The following is a 19,626-nucleotide window of genomic DNA, read 5'->3' as shown; positions in this document are numbered from 1 at the left end:
GAAGGTGGTTCCCAGCCCTCAGTATGTTTCTAGAACCCCAGACAGCAGGGCGACGAGAGGGATCACCTTGCCCTCCCGCCCCACCTGGAACACCCATCTGCACACCTGACGGAAGGAAGGGCACCCATAAGTCAGCCATGGACCTGCCCTCAGGCACCAAGGCACACAGCCACCAAGTTCCTGGACAGTCCCCAGGTCCGGTCCAGCCATGGCTCCTCCCCAGTGCTCTCACCACACCTCTGGTACAGCTCAGGGACTTAACGCTGATCACCCTCCATACACACAGGGAGGCCCAAGTACAGAGAGGGACATCTCTCCCTCTCTCTCTCTGACACACACACACACACACACATACACACACACAGAGCTTGGCCAGAGAGAAGGAGCCTCAGCAAGCCATGGACAGCATCCTCCAACCCAAAACACCCATGTGGCAGCCAAGCGGGCAGTAGGGTAACCGCCTCCTGGAAACGGGGACCCAGCACTGGGCCCTGTCCCTCCTGCGGCCCAACCTCTGCACCTGTCCTGCACCCGCTGTCATGGTGGACTGAGCCCATGGCCCAGCAGGGACCCCTCCTCAGGCTGGAGGCTCCATCCCAGGCGCCCACCTCCTGCACAGCCGCCCCACTCTCCCAGAATCCATCGCGTGTAAGGGGCACTCCCAGGCACCCGCCTGAGGGTCTGTTCCCACGGCTGCCTCTTTGGGCACAGCAACAAGCACCCTGACCCCACTCAGGCCATCCCTGAGCCTCAGGCTGCATGCGTCTTCCTGGGGCTCCCACGGCTCAACCACAGAGGGGCCATGGAGCGGCCACCCCCAGGGCTGCAGGACACCAGGCCCACCCTCTCCCTTGGATGGTCCATCAGGGACAGCCTGATCACCCACACTCAGTGTGCTGTCCTTCCGTCAGGAACCCTGTGTGGCCGTCCCTGCCCACCATCAAGGGTCTCTGCCAGTGACCCGGGGAGGGTCCTCCCAACACTTCAGTCCCCTTTGACTGCAAAGGTGGGTGCTGGCCACTTGGGGAGGCCATTCAGGCGCAGCCAACATGTCATGAGTGCAACATGACGGCAGAGCCGTGGGCATTCTCAGGGAGGCTGGGGTTGGGGCTCTAGAAGGAGTCACCGTGGGTTGAGAAAGAACAGGTACACCCGCCACCCCAAAGCTCCGGCTGGGCTTGGCCTTGTGCTGACTCAGAGAAGCTGGAGGCCTCGCCTGGACCCTTCCAAGGGAACCACTCCCTTTCCAGGCCCACCTGTGGATCCTCCCACCCCAGCCAGGCTCTGCCCTGGGCTCAGCCCTCCAGCACCATCCACAGGCCCTGTAGCCCCTCAGAGCCTGGGCCAGGTGGTTCACGCTACCCCATGAAGGGGGCTGCAGGGCAGAGTCGGAGGCTCCGACCACCCCAGCCCAGGCACTTCCCAAGCCTATCCATAGGAAGGAGCTGGTGTCAGCCTTCTGAGTTCATAGAGAACACACCTGCACACACAACTGCACACATACATCAGGGGAACAAACAGACACACATGAACACAGACACACTCACACACACCCATGCACACCTTTACACACGTTCACAACCCAGAGATACACACACACACATGAACATGCACACACATACACAAATGCACACCTTTACACACACATACACATTCACACACCCAGAGGTACACACACAGGCACACATGAACACGGACACACTCACACACCCATGCTCACCTTTACACGCATATTCACACACCCAGAGGTACACACACAGACACACATGACCACAGACATATGCACACTTACACACACCCAGACACACACAGGCACATAAACAGACGCCCAGACACACACACACACACCCCCCCAGACACACGGACATGCTCACATACACACACAGTCCATAGACACCCATACACAGATGAACACAGACACGCTCACACACACACATGCACACACCCACAGACACACATACACACAAGAACATAGACACGCTCACACACACACACAACCCACAGGGACACAGACACACATACATACATGCTCACACAGATGCACGCACTCACACACACATCCTCGCATGCACGCAAGTACCTCCCAAGGACAGTGAACCTCCCCTCGCCCTTAGGGTTCCTCGACTGAGACTGGTTGGCATTTGGTGCGTGGCTGACAGAACAAGGGCCCCCAAAATGTCGGTGTCCTAACCCTGGAACCTGTGAATATGTCAGTTTCCATGAGAAAGGGGGGATGAAGGTGGCAGATGAAGTCAGCTAATCAAATAGGAAGGCCACCCTGGACTGTGGGGGTGGACCCAGTGCAATCACAGGGGCCTCGGATGTGTAGGGCCAGAGTGATGTGTGGACTTGACCAGCCGCTGCTGGCCTTGAAGGTGGGGGAGTGGCTGCGAGACCCAGAATGCTGTAGCCTCAGAATCTGGCAAGGCGGGAGACAGATTCGCCCAAGGCCTCCAGAAGGAAATAGCCCTGCGACGCCTCGATCTTAGCTGGGCATCTGTGAGACAGGCACTGTGTGTTGTCTGCAGCCACCCAGGCTGTGCAGGAAGGGAAGTACCACAGGGCCATGGTCTCCCCTGCGCTCGGGACCAGAACTGAGGACCTTGGCTTGGGACTCCGTTGCAAGGGAGGCACCAGGGTGGGACACAGGCCTGGTACCACCCCACGCCGCCCCAGGCCTCAGCACCTGTGCTCCATGCCCCCACACTGTCCCTGAAGCCCCTGTACACCCCACACGTGAGGCGCCTTGCCCCAGGGTCCACCCCCGGGGCACACCCCACAGGGGAGGAGCACGCCCCACAGGGGAGGAGCACGCCCCACACGTGAGGCACATTGCCCCAGGGTCCACCCCCAGAGCACACCCCACAGGGGAGGAGCACACCCCACATGGGAAGAGCACACCCCACACGTGAGGCACGTTGCCCCAGGGTCCACCCCCAGAGCACACCCCACAGGGGAGGAGCACACCCCACACGGGAAGAGCACATTCCACACGTGAGGCAAGTTGCCCCAGGGTCCACCTGTGGAGCACAGGGCAAGAACACTATGATATTGCTCCTGGATCCTCTACCCTTTGAACCCAACCTTCTTGTGAGCCTCCTGGGTCCTCAGCTATAACCAGACGGGGCAAGGGCACTCCTGATCCCCACCTCAACCCTGGGGTCTGGAGGGGTGACTGTTCCCCGCCCACCCTTTCTCTTGAAATAATCTGCTCCTTTGGGCTGAGACCTGAGCCCCATGCCATCCCTCACCCCCTCCAAATCCCCCCATTTATCCAAAACCCATTGCCCTCAAGTGGATTTCAACTCATAGTGACCCTACAGGACAGAGCAGAATGGCCACATAGGGTTTTCAAGGCTGTAAATCTTTATGGAAGCAGACTGTCACATCGTTCTCCCGAGGGCCAGTTTTTGGTTAGCAGCAAAGCGCTGGATCACTGTGCCACCAGGGCTCCTTCCCACTCTCCCAACCCCTCTTATGTAACTAACATCTTCTCACGTTCCAGGCTCAGCACCCTGAAGGTGAAATTCTGAGCTCCCCCTAATCCAGACACAAAGGCTGTCCCTCCCACCCCTCAAGGCTCCAGGAAGGTCCTGGCAGGGCCCCTCCCCTCTTGTCTGCAGGTGGACACCCTGATTGGTCGGGTTTTTCTCTTTATCCTGTTCAGCAGCAGGTGGGCTTGGCTGGAGAAAGTGGCCTGGGAGCCCACTTTCTGTACTGGCTGCACTGTTCTTTGAGGTGCCCTTGGCAGGTGACCCACAGCCAGGGGCAGGGCAGAGCCAGGGCAAACAGCTGGAAAAGGCTGGCTTCAGGGGCTGCAACTGACCAGGAAGGCTGTGGTGCCCAGGCCGGGGTGGACAGGGAAGACTGCTGCAGCAGGGTGGCGTCTCAGCCATGGGGTGCTCACAGGGACCCACAGAGCCACATGGCAGAAGGGGCCCTCGGAGCACGGGCAGCCCATGGGGGGCACAGCCCAGGCCCAGCCAGACCCCTGCCAGGACTGCTGAGGGCCTTTGCCCAGAGTGGGCTTGTTTTAAATCCCAGCAGAGAATGGGGGGCTGGCGAGACCAGTTCTGTAGACAGTGGTTCTGGGGCAGTGGGGACAGGCCACACAATCCAGGGGGGCGGGCGTCACAGGCATCCTGACCCACCCACCTTGCTGGGCCAGTACCGGTGTCCTTAAATCAAGCTGGGGCTAAGACCCTCCCACCCCCGCCAGGGTGGCCCACCCACAGCCAGCTGGGGCCCCAGGACTCTGGCCAGGAAAAGGGCCTCTGGGGGACAGTTGGGGGTGGGGGGAGGGGTTACAGGGTCCAGGTGCAGGGGTGTGTTTCCTCCTCTGGGCAGGCTTCGCCTGGGGTCTGCAACCATCCTGGGTGGCAGGAGGTGGACAGAGGCAATCACCTGACTCAGGAGCCAGCAAACATGGCCACTTCACAGGCCACCTCCTGTACCACCTGGGCCAGGTAAGTGTAGCTGTCCTGCCTGGCACAGCAGCAGCTTGCCTCCTACCGGGGTGCCTGAATCATCTTGTTACCTGGTTTGTTAATGTGTACTTGGCGAAAATAAAAATCCAAACCTTCCAAAAATGTAGAAATTAGTCTCCTTCCTACCCCAGCCCCCAGGCACCCTCCCCTCCCAGCCTGCATCTCTGCCGCACAGGGGCGTCCGTGTAGTGCCACGCACCCCCGCACCCTGCTCCTCCCACACCCTGCTCAGAGCACAGCCTCCCCTCCAATGGCTGTCCTGGAGGGTTCCAGCATGCTCTGCTGCAGACTGGCTGTCATGGGTGAGGGGACACACCTGTGTGGGTGGGCAGGTACATCCTGCAGGTCACCCAGAGCTGGGACCCCAGGGCCAGCCAGGCAAACACTGGACAATGTGACAAGATGGTGCCAGCTGGCACAGACGGCTGTGGAGAGGACACATCTGTGTGGGTGGGCAGGTACATTCTGCAGGTCACCCAGAGCTGGGACCCCAGGGCCAGCCAGGCGAACACTGGACAATGTGACAAGATGGTGCCAACTGGCCCAGACGGCTGTGGAGAGGACACATCTGTGTGGGTGGGCAGGTACATCCTGCAGGTCACCCAGAGCTGGGACCCCAGGGCCAGCCAGGTGAACACTGGACATGTGACAAGATGGTGCCAGCTGGCACAGACGGCTGTGGGGGAGAGGACACACTTGTGTGGGTGGGCAAGTACATCCTGCAGGTCACCCAGGGCTGGGACCCCAGGGCCAGACAGGCGAACACTGGACGTGTGACAAGATGGTGTCAACTGGCACAGACAGCCATGGGGGAGAGGACACACCTGTGTGGGTGGGCAGATACATTCTGCAGGTCACCCAGAGCTGGGACCCCAGGGCCAGCCAGGCGAACACTGGACGTGTGACAAGATGGTGCCAGCTGGCACAGACGGTCATGGGCGCTGCTGGCCTGAGAGGCAGGACTGGCACTGATTGGGATTCTGGCTAGAACTTCTTTGTTTTGTTTTTTTCTTTTCCTTTCTTTTTTTTAATTGTGCTTTAGGTAAAAGTTTACACGGTGCTGTCACAGGGTGGGGATTGCAACTAACGTCACATAACAGTGTGTGTGTAAGTGTTCATATGAGAAATTGACTTGAGCTGTAAACTGTAAACTTTCACCTAGGTCAAGTCAATTTCTCATATGAAAACTTGCACACACACTGTTATGTGACATCAGTTGCAATCCCCACCCTGTGACAGCACCCTGCAGGACCACCTCAAGCCTGTGCCCCCTCTGGAAGGTGGATGGTGGAGGGCCACAACGGTGACAGGTGCCCCCAGGGACAAGTGGGAGAAGCCCGGCTTGTTCCCTGTTCCTGAGTGGACCGCCTGCCCAGGATGTGTGCGGAGGAGGTCAGGCTCCCCGACCCTGTGAAGGGAGGGGATGTCCCCAAGCCTCCCTGCGTGGCCAACAGAGCGCTGCACTAGGGACCCCGAGGAAGCCCAGTGCCTGTGCTCCTTCTGGCCCCGCAGGCCAATACCGGCTCCAACAGGCAGAGGCTCCTGCCTGCCTGCTCCAGCCCTGCCACCCCACCCAAGTGGGCAAAGCACCTTGGGCCCCTCTTGATTCTTCCCAGGCCCAGCCAGCCTCCAGAGGACACAGAACAAGGAGCACAGAGAGGGCGACACCGCGCACACTCCCACCTGGAGACGGGAGTGCAGACCAGAGCAGGCGTCTGGGTGAAACAGTGGGCCCCGCCCCAGGTCCCCAGGCTGCCCCAGACCCCCAGCCTGGCACCCTCAGGCCTGGGAGGGCAGCGTCTTGTAGGGGTTCAGGATGCCCTTGGGGTCCATCAGAGCCTTGAGCCCCGACATGAGCTGCACGGCGGCCGGTGGCTTGCTGTAGCTGATGACGTCTCGCTTGCGGAAGCCCAGGCCGTGCTCGGCGCTAACGCTGCCCCGCTGCGCGGCCGTCCACTCATACACGTAGGGCTCCAGGGCGCCCAGGAGCTGTGGGCTGAAGGCCTCCCCCGTCACGTTCAGGTGCAGGTTACCATCCCCTGTAAGCACACAGTAGATGGTGCGGGGTGGCTGGGGCGGACTCCGAGACCCCACAGAGCCCCAGTCCTTCCTCTCCCAGGCCCCTCCCTGCCCCATAGCCTTCCCCGAGACCAGAGACATGGGCGGGGGGTTCACAGGGCACTTCCTCCCAAGCACAAGCCCAGTGGGGCACCAGACGAGGTGCGGAATGACATGCAGAGGGCCGCAAGTCTGAAAGGTCCTGACTGGGGGAGAGGCATTTCTGCTGCCCCACTGCGGCTATCAATGGCTATTCATCTTGAAATTGCGGGGGGAAGTGCAACTTAGAGATTGTCCCTGGGCCCTCACCACACCCCTGCCTGACCTCATCCACCCCCACCAGTAAGGGTCTGGGGCAGAGACAGGCGGGGGACCACGTTGGTGGGTGAACAACAGACTCACTCTCCTGCCTCAGGCTTCCCACTCGAGACCCCCACCGATGCCAGATTCATCTGCTCAGGTTTACCAGACTCACAAGCACCCCTCCCCCCATCAGGTGTCCCAAAGCCTGGACAGAAGCCCCTGACTGACCAGAGTGCCCCACACTAGAGGTCAGGGCTGGACCAGAAAACATTGGCTGAATCATTGGGGCTGGGGGTCAAGTGTGGGACCTGCAACACCTCCCACTGAAGTGTTCAGAGCTGTCAGGAAGAAGTGAGCCACCAAGGTGGACATCCAGGGGCAGATAGACGTGGGTGTGCTCAGCCCCAGGATAGGGTGAGTGTAGGTCACAGAGAAGGGGTGGATGGATGTGGGTGTGCACAGCCCCAGGACAGGGTGAGTGTAGGTCACAGAGAAGGGGTGGATGGATGTGGGTGTGCACAGCCCCAGGACAGGGTGAGTGTAGGTCACAGAGAAGGGGTGGATGGATGTGGGTGTGCACAGCCCCAGGACAGGGTGAGTGTAGGTCATAAAGAGAAGAGGCAGGGGCAGAGACCCAGAGAGGATTCACAGGCCAAGAAGCTGAAAGGGTCCATGTAGGAAGAAGGGGCAGGAGACTGAGAGTCTCAGAACCCAGTGAGGATGGTGCCCAGGGGCAGGGGCTGACCTCTGATGGCAGTAGCTGAGAAGGCTGGGAGAGCTGGTCAAATGCCGGACAGAATAAAAGAGAGGCTGTCTAGTGCACTGGTGAGGTCCACATTAACAAAGTGGGCTCAGTGGCCAAACTAACCCTGAGAGAAAGTAAACAGAACAGGCACATGGAGCCCTGACACACTTTCCCTGGAGGCCCTGACGGGGCTTTGAGCTTCTCATGCCGCCGATCTGTGGATACTGGGTACCAAAGACACAGGGTCTGCCAAAGGTGAGGAGCCTGACAGAGACCCCTCTAACACTAAAAGTAAAGCCCACCTGAAATACTGTCAGGGTACAGGTGAATTGGAAACAACCTTCATCAAGGGAAACCACCACAAAGGAACCTGACTATGGAAGGAGAAAACACAGCTCTGCCAGCAATTCACAACCATCAACCAGCTCCATGCAGCTTTACAGCCGGGATTCCCCCTGCCTCGGTGGTCAGAAAGACTCCAAGCTAAAAATATGAAGATTAAAGAGGGTCCAGCTAGAGGCCCCTGGCAGAGGCAACCAAATACTCTCTTGAAGAATCACTCCAGCCCAGGCCCCAAGTAAGTCCCACAGATAAAAGTGCAAGAAATATACCCATATCAAAAATTACATATGCACAAGAAGACAAGCCACCATGAGCAAAAGCCACCACAATCAGACCCATGAAGACTTCAGATATGGTAATTTCCAGAAACAGGACATAAAATATATTTAGTATGTCTGAAGAAACAAGACATAAAAAATCCGGTCACCACAAAAACTGACAAGGTTTTGAATACTCAAATGAATCCTCTAGAAATCAAATATCGCATCATTGAAATGTAAAACTCAATACAGGTTTCACAGCATATCACACACAGCAAAAACGGATTAATGAACTCAAAGATGCATAAATTGAACAAATCCATCCAATGCAACATAGAGAATCGGAGACACAGACAATGTGAGAGGGTTAAGAGGTGTGGCAGATAACATGAGTACTGAAGAGAAGTTCCACATAATAAAATCTATTAAGAATACATTCTGCATCCCACTTTGGAAGTGGCATCTGGGGTCTTAAATGCTAGCAAGCTGCCATCTAAGATCCATCGATTGGTCTCAACCCACCTGGACCAAAGGAGAATGAAGGACACCAAGGACACAAGGTAATTATGAGCCCAAGAGACAGAAAAGGCCACATAAACCAGAGACTACTTCAGCCTGAGACCAGAAGAACTAGATGGTGCCCGGCTACAACCGATGACTGCCCTGACAGGGAACACAACAGAGAACCCCAGAAGGAGCAGGAAAGCAGTGGGATGCAGACCCCAAATTCTCGAAAAAAGACCAGACTTAATGGTCTCACTGAGACTAGAAGGACCCCAGTGGTCTTGGCCCTCAGACCTTCTGTTAGCCCAGGACAGGAACCATTCCCAAAGCCAACTCTTCACACAGGGATTGGACCGGACAATGGGATAGAAAAAGATGCTGGTGAAGAATGAGCTTTTTGGATCAAGTAGACACTTCAGACTATGTTGGCATCTCCCATCTGGAGGGGAGATGAGAGGGCAGAGGGGGTTAGAAGCTGGTGGAAAGGACACGAAAAGAGAGTGGAGGGAAGGAGCGGTCTGTCTCATTAGGGGGAGAGCAATTAGGAGTATGTAGCAAGGTGTATATAAATTTCTGTATGAGAGACTGACTTGATTTGTAAATTTTCACTTAAAGCACAATAAAAATTAAAAAAAAAAAAAAGAGAGAGAGATAAGTTCCAGACAGAAAGAAGAGAGGGGATAGGTGAGAAGAACTATTTGAAGAGACAATGGCTGAGCATTTTCTAAAACTGAGGAAACCACAGCACAACACATCCCAAGCAGGACAGACAAGATAAACGCTCACCTAGACAATCACAGTGAAGCTGAAGAACCCCAAAGACAAAAAAAAAAAAAAAAAGTCTTAAAGGCAGCAAGTAAGAAAAAACAGATTCCTTTCACTGGAACAACAATTACACCAACAGCTGACTTCCCAGTGACAGAAATCAGAAGGCAGCAGAATGAGATCGCGATGATTATTTTATGTGTCAACTTGGCTGCATAAGCTGTGTTGTTAGTTGGTCAAACACGAGTCTAGGTGTTGCTGTGAAGGTATTTTGTTGGTGTGATTGACATCTACAATCTGCTGACTCTAAGTCAAGGAGATTATCCTTGACAAGGTGGGTGGGCCTCATCCAGGCATTAAAGACTTAAGAGCAAAAACTGAGGTTTCCCAGAGAAGAAGAATTCTGCCTCAAGACCTGTAGCATCATAAAAAGCCTCCTTGAGTGTCCAGTCCCATGCCCGGTCTACAGATTACATGCTCACCAGCCCCCATAACCCGTGACCCAAATCCTTAAAACAAATCTCCCTACACAGAGACAGAGAGAGAGACCTGTTGTTCCTGCTTCTCTGGAGAACTCTGACTAATCCAGATTTCTTCACTTTGCTAAGAGAAAGTAACTGTCCTCCTAGCATAGCGGAAATTCACTGGAATGAAAAAACATTTTAAGAACAAAATAAAAGCACTTCCAGACAAAAAAAAAAAATCTGAGTGATTCTGTCACCTATCTTCCTTCGGGAGGGTAAGTTCTAAAGGTTGGACTTCAGGCAGAGTGAGGGAAATGAGACAGAACGTCTGAGGTACAAGCAGTTACAACAAACGAAGGAAGGAACAGAGATGTGGGTAAACCTGGACAAGGGCTGAGTACATTAAATGTTAGTAATAATAATGTTATATGGGGCTAAAAAAAAAAGGGTAGAACTAAAATATACTTCAAAAATAGCATATAAACCAGCAGGAGGTGACAATCAAAGTTAACGGGTCCTGCTGTCATTAAGCTGCCACCGAGTTGGCGATCCCACGCACAATGGGATCAGACTGTTGTGCTCTATACAGTTTTCACTGACTGATTTTCAGAAGTCGATTGCCAGGTCCTTCTTCCTAGTCCATCTTAGTCCGCAAGCTCCGCTGAAACCTGTTCAGCATCACAGCAACACTCGAGCCTCCAACGACAGGTGGGTGGTGGCTGCACATGAAGTGCCCTGGCCAGGAATCAAACCCGTGTCTTCCAAGTGGAGGGTGAGAATCTACCACTGCACCACCACTCTCCCTCTAAAGGGTCCTTGTATCATTTGAGAGGAGGGTAACAACACTGATTAACTTCAAACCACGGTCAGTTAGGGATGCACGTGACAATTCCAGGGTTACCACGAAGTAACAGGTTTGTATTGCTGTCAGGTGCCGTCGACTCAGCTCCAACTCAAGGCAACCTCACGTGAAACAGAATGAAACGTTGCCCAGTCCTGTGTCATCTTCACAACCACACGTGTGTTTGAGCCCATTGTTGCAGCCACCATGTCAATCCACCTCATGGAGGGTTTCCTTCATTTTCGCAGACCCTCACTTTACCAAACATGTCCTTTTCTAGTGATTGGTTTTTTCTGATGATGTATCCAAAGTAAGCAAGCTGACTTCTTGCCATCCTCACTTCTAAGGACCATTCTGGCTGTACTTGCTCCAAGACGGATTTGTTTGTTCTGGCATTCCTGGTATAGTCAGTATTCTTTGTCAATACCACAATTCAAACGTGTCAGTTTGCCTTGGATCTTCGTTCACCGTCCAGCTTTCCTGTGCATATGAGGTGATTGAAAAGACCATGGCTTGGGTCAGTTACAACTTCCTGATTAAAATAGTAACTGCTAAAACTTAGATGAGAAAAAGCATGGGCCAAAAGAAGGTAATGAATTAAAGAAAAAGAAATAGAAAAGAAGTGAGAGACAAATAGAAGGACCAAAGTAGAATGAAATAAATAAATCCAAATAGCTAAGCAACTGCAGCGTGTGTCAATAAACACAACGCTCCAGTTAAAAGACAGTGACTTTCAAAATGAATGAAAAGAAAAACCTAGCTACATGCTGTTGAAAAGAGACACCTCTAAATCACAGGGATCGAGAGAGGCTGAAAGTCACAGGAGGAAAAACAATATGTCGGGCAAGTACTAAGCAAAAGGAAGTGAGTGTGGCTGTATAATAACAAGCAAAACAGGCTTTAGGCAAAAAAGCGATTCTAGAGATAAAAAGAGTCAGTTCATCATGATAAAAGATGCAGCTTACCAGAATGAAATGATAATTTTAATCTCCTATCCCCCTAACAGGAAACCCTCATGGTATAGTGGTTAAGAGATACAGCTACTAACCAAAAGGTCAGCAGTTTGAATCCACCAGGTGCTCCTTGGAAACCCTACGGGAAGTTCTACACTGTCCTATAGGGTAACTATGAGTCAGAATCAACTCGATGGCAGTGGTCAATGGTCAATGGTCATTCCCCTAAGAAAATACTGTCCAAACTGACAGAGCTACAAGGGGAAAAAGATCAGGGGACCGTCACGTGGGGGACTGTTGGCACGTCTCTGTAATTGGCAGCCCAAGCAGGATACAAAAGATTAAACAACACAGTGTACATATTTGATCTAAGGAACCTGTACAAAGCACTGACTGCCAACAGCAGACAGTACATTCCTCTCAAGGACTCATTAAACAGTTATGAAACCGACCACATACTAGGCGATTTATCAAGCTTAAACAAACTGATCTGACACAAACCAAGGTCTCTGGCTACAATACAACTACATAAAAATCAATAATTAAAAAAAAAAGTTTCTGTATAACTTGTGAGTCAAAGAAGAAATTATTATGGAAATTAAAAAAACATTTAGAACTGAGATAATAAAAATACATACTATGTAGAGAATGTCTGCCTTGAGCATTGAGCTCTTTTAAGATCTATCTATATGGGATCAAACTGACAACCACAACGTGGAACATTAGATAGGAAATTTAGAGGGCATGAGTTTATGTTAAAAGAGGAGGAACAACTCAGAAAAGGAGGGTGAGAATGGCCACACACTATCAATGTCACTGAATATACGTGTAGAAATTGTTGGACTGGTATATCTTCTGCTGTGTATCTTCACAAAAACAACAACAAAAATAAAATAAACTATTTTTAAAAAATACTGTTATGGATTGAATTGTGTCCCCCCAAAATGTGTGTCAACTTGGTTAGGCCACGATTCCTAGTATTGTGTGGTTGTCCACCATTTTGTGATCTGATGTGATTTTCTTATGTGGTTGTTAATCCTATCTCTGTGATGTTAGTGAGGCAGGATTAGAGGCAGTTATACTAATGAGGCAGGACTCAATCTACAAGATTAGGTTGTATCTAGAGTCAATCTCTTTTGAGATATAAAAGAAAGAAGTGAGCAAAGAGACAAGGGGACCTCATTCACCAAGAAAGAAGTGCCAGGAGCATAGCATGTCCTTTGTACCCGGGGTCCCCGTGCTGAGAAGCTCCTAGACCAGGAGAAGATTGATGACAAGGACCTTCCTCCAGAGCCAACAGAGAAAGAAAGCCTTCCCCTGGAGCTGGTGCCCTGAATTCAGACTTCTAGCTTCCTAAACTGTGAAAGAATAAAATTCTCTCTGTTAAAGCCATCCACTTGTGGTATTTCTGTTATAGCAGCACTAGGTAACTAAGACACTAACTACAAAAACTTGAGGGATCAGCTAAAGTGCTACTGAGAGATAAATTTAAAGATCTGGATACTTAGAAAAGAAAAGGCATAAAACCAGTGAGCCAAAGGCTCAATATATAAAGTTAGGAAAAGAACAGAACAAACTTTAAAAAAATGAAGAAGGAAAGAAAGAATAAAGATAAAAGCAGGCACTAATGAAGTAAAAAAACATACAACAGAAATGATCAACAGAGACAAGTGCTGATTCTTTGAAAGGATCATAGAATTGGAAGACCTGATCAAGAGAAAAAGAGATAAGAAAAAGAGAAGGACCCTCAATGAGATGGACTGACAGCGGCTGCAACAAGGGGCTCAAGCATAGCAACGATTGTGAGGATGACGCAGGACCAGGCAGTGTTTCATCTGTTGTAAACAGAGTCTCTGTGAGTTGGAACCGACTTAACAGCACCTAACAACAACAATAACCAAACATTCAAGGTAAAAGTAATTCCGAACTTACACTAATTCCTCCAGAGATACTGGAAGAGTGGCTATTCTGCAACTCATTTTATGATTTTGATACCAAAGTCCAACACCAAACCAAAACCAAACCCATAGCCATCGAGTCAATTTTGACTCATAGCGAACCTATAAAAAAAAAAAAAAAACCCAGTGCCGTCGAGTTGATTCCGACTCATAGCGACCCTATAGGAACCTATAGGAGAGAGTAAAACTGCCCCACTGGGTTTCCAAGGAGCGCCTGGTGGATTTGAACTGCCAACCTTTTGGTTAGCAGCTGTAGCTCTTAACCACTATGCTACTGGGGTTTCCAAGTCCAACATAGACAAAAAAAGATTATCACCAGATAATACCATCCATAAAGACACCTGCAAGAAATCTGAACAGAATATGCACAAAATGAATCAAACAAGGTATAAAAGGACGGTGACCAAACTGGGCTTATCCCGGGAATACAGGAATCATTTGGCTTTGGAAAGACCAATCGATATAATTTACCGTGTTAACAAAGCAGAAGAAAACAAACCCCTGGTTGCTTCGATAGGTGCAGAAGCAGCATTTAATGTATTCAACATTCAATCTTGATTTTTCAGCCATCCCTGGGTGGAGCAAATGGTTAAGTACTTGACTACTAACCAAAGGGTTAGTGGTTTAAACCCACCCAGAGGCACCTCAAAAGGCAGGCCTGGCGATCTACTTCTGAAAGGCCTTAAAAACCCTGTGGAGCTCGGTTCTACTCTGCACGCATGGGGTCTCCATGAGTTGGAGTCAACTCCATGGCAACTAACAACAACAACACTAACTGTACAACAACCGATCGCACAATCTTGATTGTAAAACAGCAGGTTCCCTGTTCCACCTCCGACCACGGCGGTTTGCCTCATCCGTGCGGTGGGCTTGGTGCCAGTGGCATCCGCTGCCCGACCGAGACAGGTCTGCCAACCCAGAGGGTCCCCTCCTGCCCCAGACTGCTCACCCAGATGGCCGTAGCCCACCACGGTCTTGGCACTGGCCCCGAGGCGGGCACGCAGGTCCGTTACCAGGTCATAGAGCCGCTCCACTGGCAGGGAGATGTCGTACTTGTACACGTAGCCGTCCCGGCTCAGTGCCTCCGTGATCCTCTCACGCAGGGCCCATAGTGTCTGTCGAGAAGGTGAGATGGAGTTAACATATCCCAGCCAGGGAACTCTGATGGCGACAGTAATCACAACTGCCATCACTTGGTGGGGGCGGTGACTGGGAAGAGGCACGAGGGAACTGCAGTGCCATGGAATGCTTTTGTGTGCCCTTTCTCTCCATGGTCTTGTAACTCCCACCCAAGTGGCTGGCTGGAACTCTGCAAATAGGGTAACTGTGGTCCACCAAGAGGACTGGTCAGTTTGCCATCCCTCTAGGCTTAAAATGTGCTATCCCAGAGGTGGGAAAAGGATCTCACCACCACCAAGGAAGAGAAGCCAAGAGCAGGGTGTGTCCTTTGGATCTGGGACCCTCGTGCTGAGAAGCTCCTGGAACCAGGAGCTCTAGAGAGAGCTGTAACACTGAAGACGGACGAAGCAGTAGAAGAGAAACGGTGGGGCAGGAGAAACTGGCAGGAGATAGCATGGTGGACTTCCCAGCCAACAGAGTGAGAACGCTGAGTGCCTTCGGGCAGGAGGCTTGTTGGCAGAGTAGGGTGTCTCCAGGCACTTGGTGGAGCTAGGTTTGCCAACCCATTGAGCTAGAGCCAAGTGCCTCCAGGCGGAGGCTTACTGGTGGGATGGGGTACCTGAGGGCATTTATCAGCAGAGCTAAAAGAGCTTTGTAACACTTCCCCAAGCAGGGCAGTGGCCAAAGGGCCAGAGAGAGGCATGCCTGCAGGCACAGCTGAGAAGAGGTTGCCCCAATGGAAGAACTGTATCCTGAGCGTTCCTGAACCTGAATTGTAACCTGTTACTTCCCTAATAAACCCCATAATCGTGAGTATTGTCTGTGAGTTCTGTGTGGCCACTGCAGTGAATTATCGAACCCAGCAGAGGAGAGGGTGACGTGGGAGGGACAGTTGGTGTCAGAGTTGGTAAAGATGGCAGAGAGAGGAGGCATGTCTGAACTCCGCCTCATAGAAATCAGCCTTGGACTGTTAATCTTGATTCTCCTTCCACCTTGTGAAGATGGAGAAGGTCACATGATGCCACCCTCACACCATTTTTATAGGAACTTTCTGGAGTGATGAAAATTTGGTGTCTTGACAAAGGTGTGAGCATTCATATTTGTCAGAACCGCCCAGCCGTACACCAAAATAGATGAGTTTTCTCCTTGTAAAGATGGTAGGTTGAAAACATGCCTTTAGCTCCACTCCCTCCAAAAACTCCATTAAAAGACAACAGTAAAGGAATGAAGAGGCCATAAATCCAAAAACAGGGAGCGGAGGAGCTGCAGAGGACACCAGGAGGCCAAACGAGTCTTTGGAAAACAGAGTTCAGAAGGAGAAGAGCGCCGACCCACAGAGCAGACACTGGGGTCTGCAGAGGGGGACATTAGAAGCAGGGAACCCTCCTGCTGCCCCCCCACAGCCCCCAGGCCTTGGGCTGACCTCAGAGGGCTGGTCAAAAACTTCCTCCAAAAGGCGGTGCAAGCAAAGACCCCCCTTGCCCACCACCACAGTTCACCAGTGGGGTTCTGGGAGCCCAAGGGGCTTAAAGAAAAGTGGTCCAAATGCAAACGCCAGCCCCCCTTCCCTTCCCTCCAAGCCAGGGCCATGGAGAAGTCTCCGGAAAAACAAGAAAGTTCAGTGGGAAACCTGCCTTCCACCACCCCAGGGTTCTTCCAGGCCCCAAGAGCTCCCACGAGCCTTGGATGCCTCCTCAGAAATCTGAGTGAATGGCCGTGGGCAGCAGACATTTGAGGACAGCCCCCAAAAGGAGACCCTGGGAGAGAAAAAAGGGGGAGGGGGAGACCTTGCACTCGGGAAGAGGAAGAAGCAGAGGGTGGTGACATTCCTCAATAAGACAATCACTAGAAAGGAAGAGGCAGGGGGTGGTGACATTCCTCAATAAGATGGTCCTTACATAGTTAAACTTTAAGCCAAGGAAATGATCTTTACAAGGGTCTTTGATCTGATAAAATCCTTAACTCGATAAAGCCCCTAATTTGATAAGATCTCCAACTTGGTAATTAAACCTTAAGCCAAGGAAATAGTCTTCACAGGGGGGTCTTGTCCTGGCTTTTAAATGTTAATAGAGACAGACAAAGAGAAAAAAGGGTATAAAACCCTAAGAAAACGTCTATGGGGCACTCAGATTCTTTCTCTACCTGAGTAGCCTGCTTGAGGCTTCCTAGTCAAGTGGACTTTTACAACTAACCCCCAGCTTGCTAATAAACCTCTGCTTGCTTGGCACCGTTTGTCGCAGTGTTTGAATTCTTTCCTACACCGAAGACAAGAACCGAGGCCATTCTCCGGTAACAGAGCGAGACCGTAATGAAGGGAGCAGACTTCAAGAAAGACAGACAGGATGGGCTACCACATCCGTAAAAGAAGAACAGGGTGCAAACAAGCAATCACCAAAGAGCTCGTCAAAATTAAACCCATCCGAGCTAAAACAACGTCGACCAATTCTTTTCGGTATAGTGACTCTGTATTTCTTCCATCTTCTTTTGAGGCTTCCTGCATCATTCAATATTTTCCCTATCCCAGTAAATCCAGTGCCATCGAGTCGATTCTTAGAAACCTTCAATATTGCAACTCTGGGCTTGAATTTTTTCTTCAGTTCTTTCAGCTTGAGAAATGCTGAGCCTGTTCCTCCCCCTTTTGGTTTTCTGACTCCAGGTCTTTGTACGTGTCATCATAATACTTTACTTTGTCTTCTTGAGCTGCCCTTTGGAATCTTCTGTTCAGCTCTTCTACTTCATCATTTCTTCCTTTTGCTTTAGCTACTCGACATTCAAGAGCAAGTTTCAGAGTCTCTCCTGACATCCATTTTGGTCTTTTCTTTCTTTCCTGTCTTTTTAATGACCTCTTGCTTTCTTCATGGATGACTTCCTTTATGTCATTTCATAACTCGTCTGGTGTTCGGTTATTAGTGTCCAGTGTGTCAAATCTATTCTTGAGATGGTCTCTAAATTCAGGTGGGATACACTCAAGGTCATATTTTGGCTCTTGTGGACTTGTTCTAATTTTCTTCAACTTGCACATGAGCAATTGACAGCTTATTCTGCAGTCAGCCCCTGGCCTTGTTCTCACTGATGATATTGAGCTTTTCCATCATCTCTTTCCACAGATGTAGTCAATTTGATTACTGTGTATTGCACATGGTGAGGTCCATGTGTATAGTCGCTGTTTATGTTGTTGAGAAAAGGTATTTGCAATGAAGAAGTTGTTGGTTTTACAAAATTCTATCATTTAATCTCAGGTGCCACTTCTATCACAAAGGTCGCATTTTCCAACTACCAATCCTTTGTTTCCAACTTTCACGTTCCAATCACCGGTTATTATCAGTACATCTTGATTGCATGTTTAAACAATTTCAGACTGCAGAAGTTGGTAAAAATCTTCAATTTCCTCACCTTTGGCATTAGTGATTGGTGCCAATAAATTTGAATAATAGTCTTGTTAACTGGTCATCCTTGTGGGCATATGGATACTACCCTATCACTGACACAGCCTTGTACTTCAGGATAGATCTTGAAATGTTCTTTTTGGCAATGAATGTGACGCCATTCCCTCTTTGTCATTCCTGGCATAGTAGACCATATGATTGTCCAGTTCAAAATGGCCAATACCAGTACATTTCAGCTCATTAATGCCTAGGAAATTGAGCCTTCTGCAGTCCATTTCATTTCTGACAACTTCCAATTTTCCTAGATTCATACTTCATACATTCCATGTTCCAATTATTAATGGATGTTAGCAGCTGTTTCTTCTCATTTTGAGTCATTCCACGTCAGGAAATGAAGATCCCAAAAGCTTGACTCCATTCACGTCATTAAAGTCGACTCTACTTCGAGGAGGCAGCTCTTCCCCAGTTGTATTTTGAGTGGCTTCCAACCTCAGGGGTTCATCTTCCAGACTATGTTCCACACTGCTATTCCTGGAGTCCAACCTCAGGGGTTCATCTTCCAGACTATGTTCCACACTGCTATTCATCAGGTTTTTACTGGCTAATTTTTTCAGAAGTAAGCCACCAGGTCCTTCTTCCTAGCATATTACCAAGAACCAATGGTACTGAGGGAGGAAGTCAAAGCTGCACTGAAGGGAATGGTGAAAAACAAAGCTGCAGGAATTGACAGAATACCAACTGAAATGTTTCAACAATGGATGTAGCACTGGAGGTACTCACTCATCTATGTCAAGAAATTTGGAAGACAGCTTCCTGGCCATTCCAAAGAAAGGTGATCCTACAGAATGCAGAAATTATGGAACAACACCATTAATATCACACACAAGTAAAATTTTGCTGAAGATCATTCAAAAGCAGTTGCAGCAGTATAGCGACAGGGAACTGCCAGAAATTCAACCTGGACTGAGAAGAGGACATGGAATGAGGGATACCATTGCTGATCTCAGATGAATCTTGGCTAAAAGCAGAGAATACCAGAAAGATGTTTACCTGCATTTTATTGACTATGCAAAAGCATTCGAATGTGTGGATCATGTCAAATTATGGATAACATTGTGAAGAATGGGAATTCCAACACTTAATTGTCCTCATGAGGAACTTGTACATAGACCAAGAGGCAGATGTTCAAACAGACCAAGAGGATACTGTGTGGTTTAAAGTAAAGAAAGGTGTGCATCAGGGTTGTATCCTTTCACCACAGTATGTTGAGCAAATAAGGTGAGAAGCTGGACTATATGAAAAAGAACAGGGCATCAGGATTGGAGAAAAACTCATTAACAACATGCGATATGCAGATGACCCCACCTTGCTTGCTGAAGGTGAAGACGACTTGAAACACTGATGAAGATTTCAAAGACTATAGCCTTCAGTATGGATTACA

At 50.3% G+C, this 19,626-nt stretch overlaps 1 protein-coding gene across 10 annotated transcripts in view; it reads right to left on the bottom strand.

Moving 5' to 3' along the window:
- Nucleotides 1-4,674: 4,674 nt before the first annotated feature.
- Nucleotides 4,675-19,626, bottom strand: part of D2HGDH (D-2-hydroxyglutarate dehydrogenase) — a 53,746-nt gene continuing 38,794 nt past the window's right edge. For 9 of the 10 annotated variants that reach the window (XM_049888731.1, XM_049888738.1, XM_049888732.1 and 6 more), the window contains 2 exons: nt 14,630-14,795; nt 4,675-6,526 (listed from right to left, as the gene is read on the bottom strand). In XM_049888731.1, coding sequence (XP_049744688.1) covers nt 6,267-6,526; nt 14,630-14,795 — 426 coding nt within the window. In that variant the 3' untranslated portion in view covers nt 4,675-6,266. The remainder of the gene's footprint in view (nt 6,527-14,629; nt 14,796-19,626) is intronic. The other variant, XM_049888730.1, reaches the window with a different exon arrangement.

Source organism: Elephas maximus, chromosome 6 (assembly GCF_024166365.1).
Source record: "Elephas maximus indicus isolate mEleMax1 chromosome 6, mEleMax1 primary haplotype, whole genome shotgun sequence".
Taxonomy (NCBI): Eukaryota; Metazoa; Chordata; class Mammalia; order Proboscidea; family Elephantidae; genus Elephas; species Elephas maximus.
Note: the sequence above shows the minus strand (reverse complement) of the source record. Positions and strands in the feature narration are given on the sequence as shown.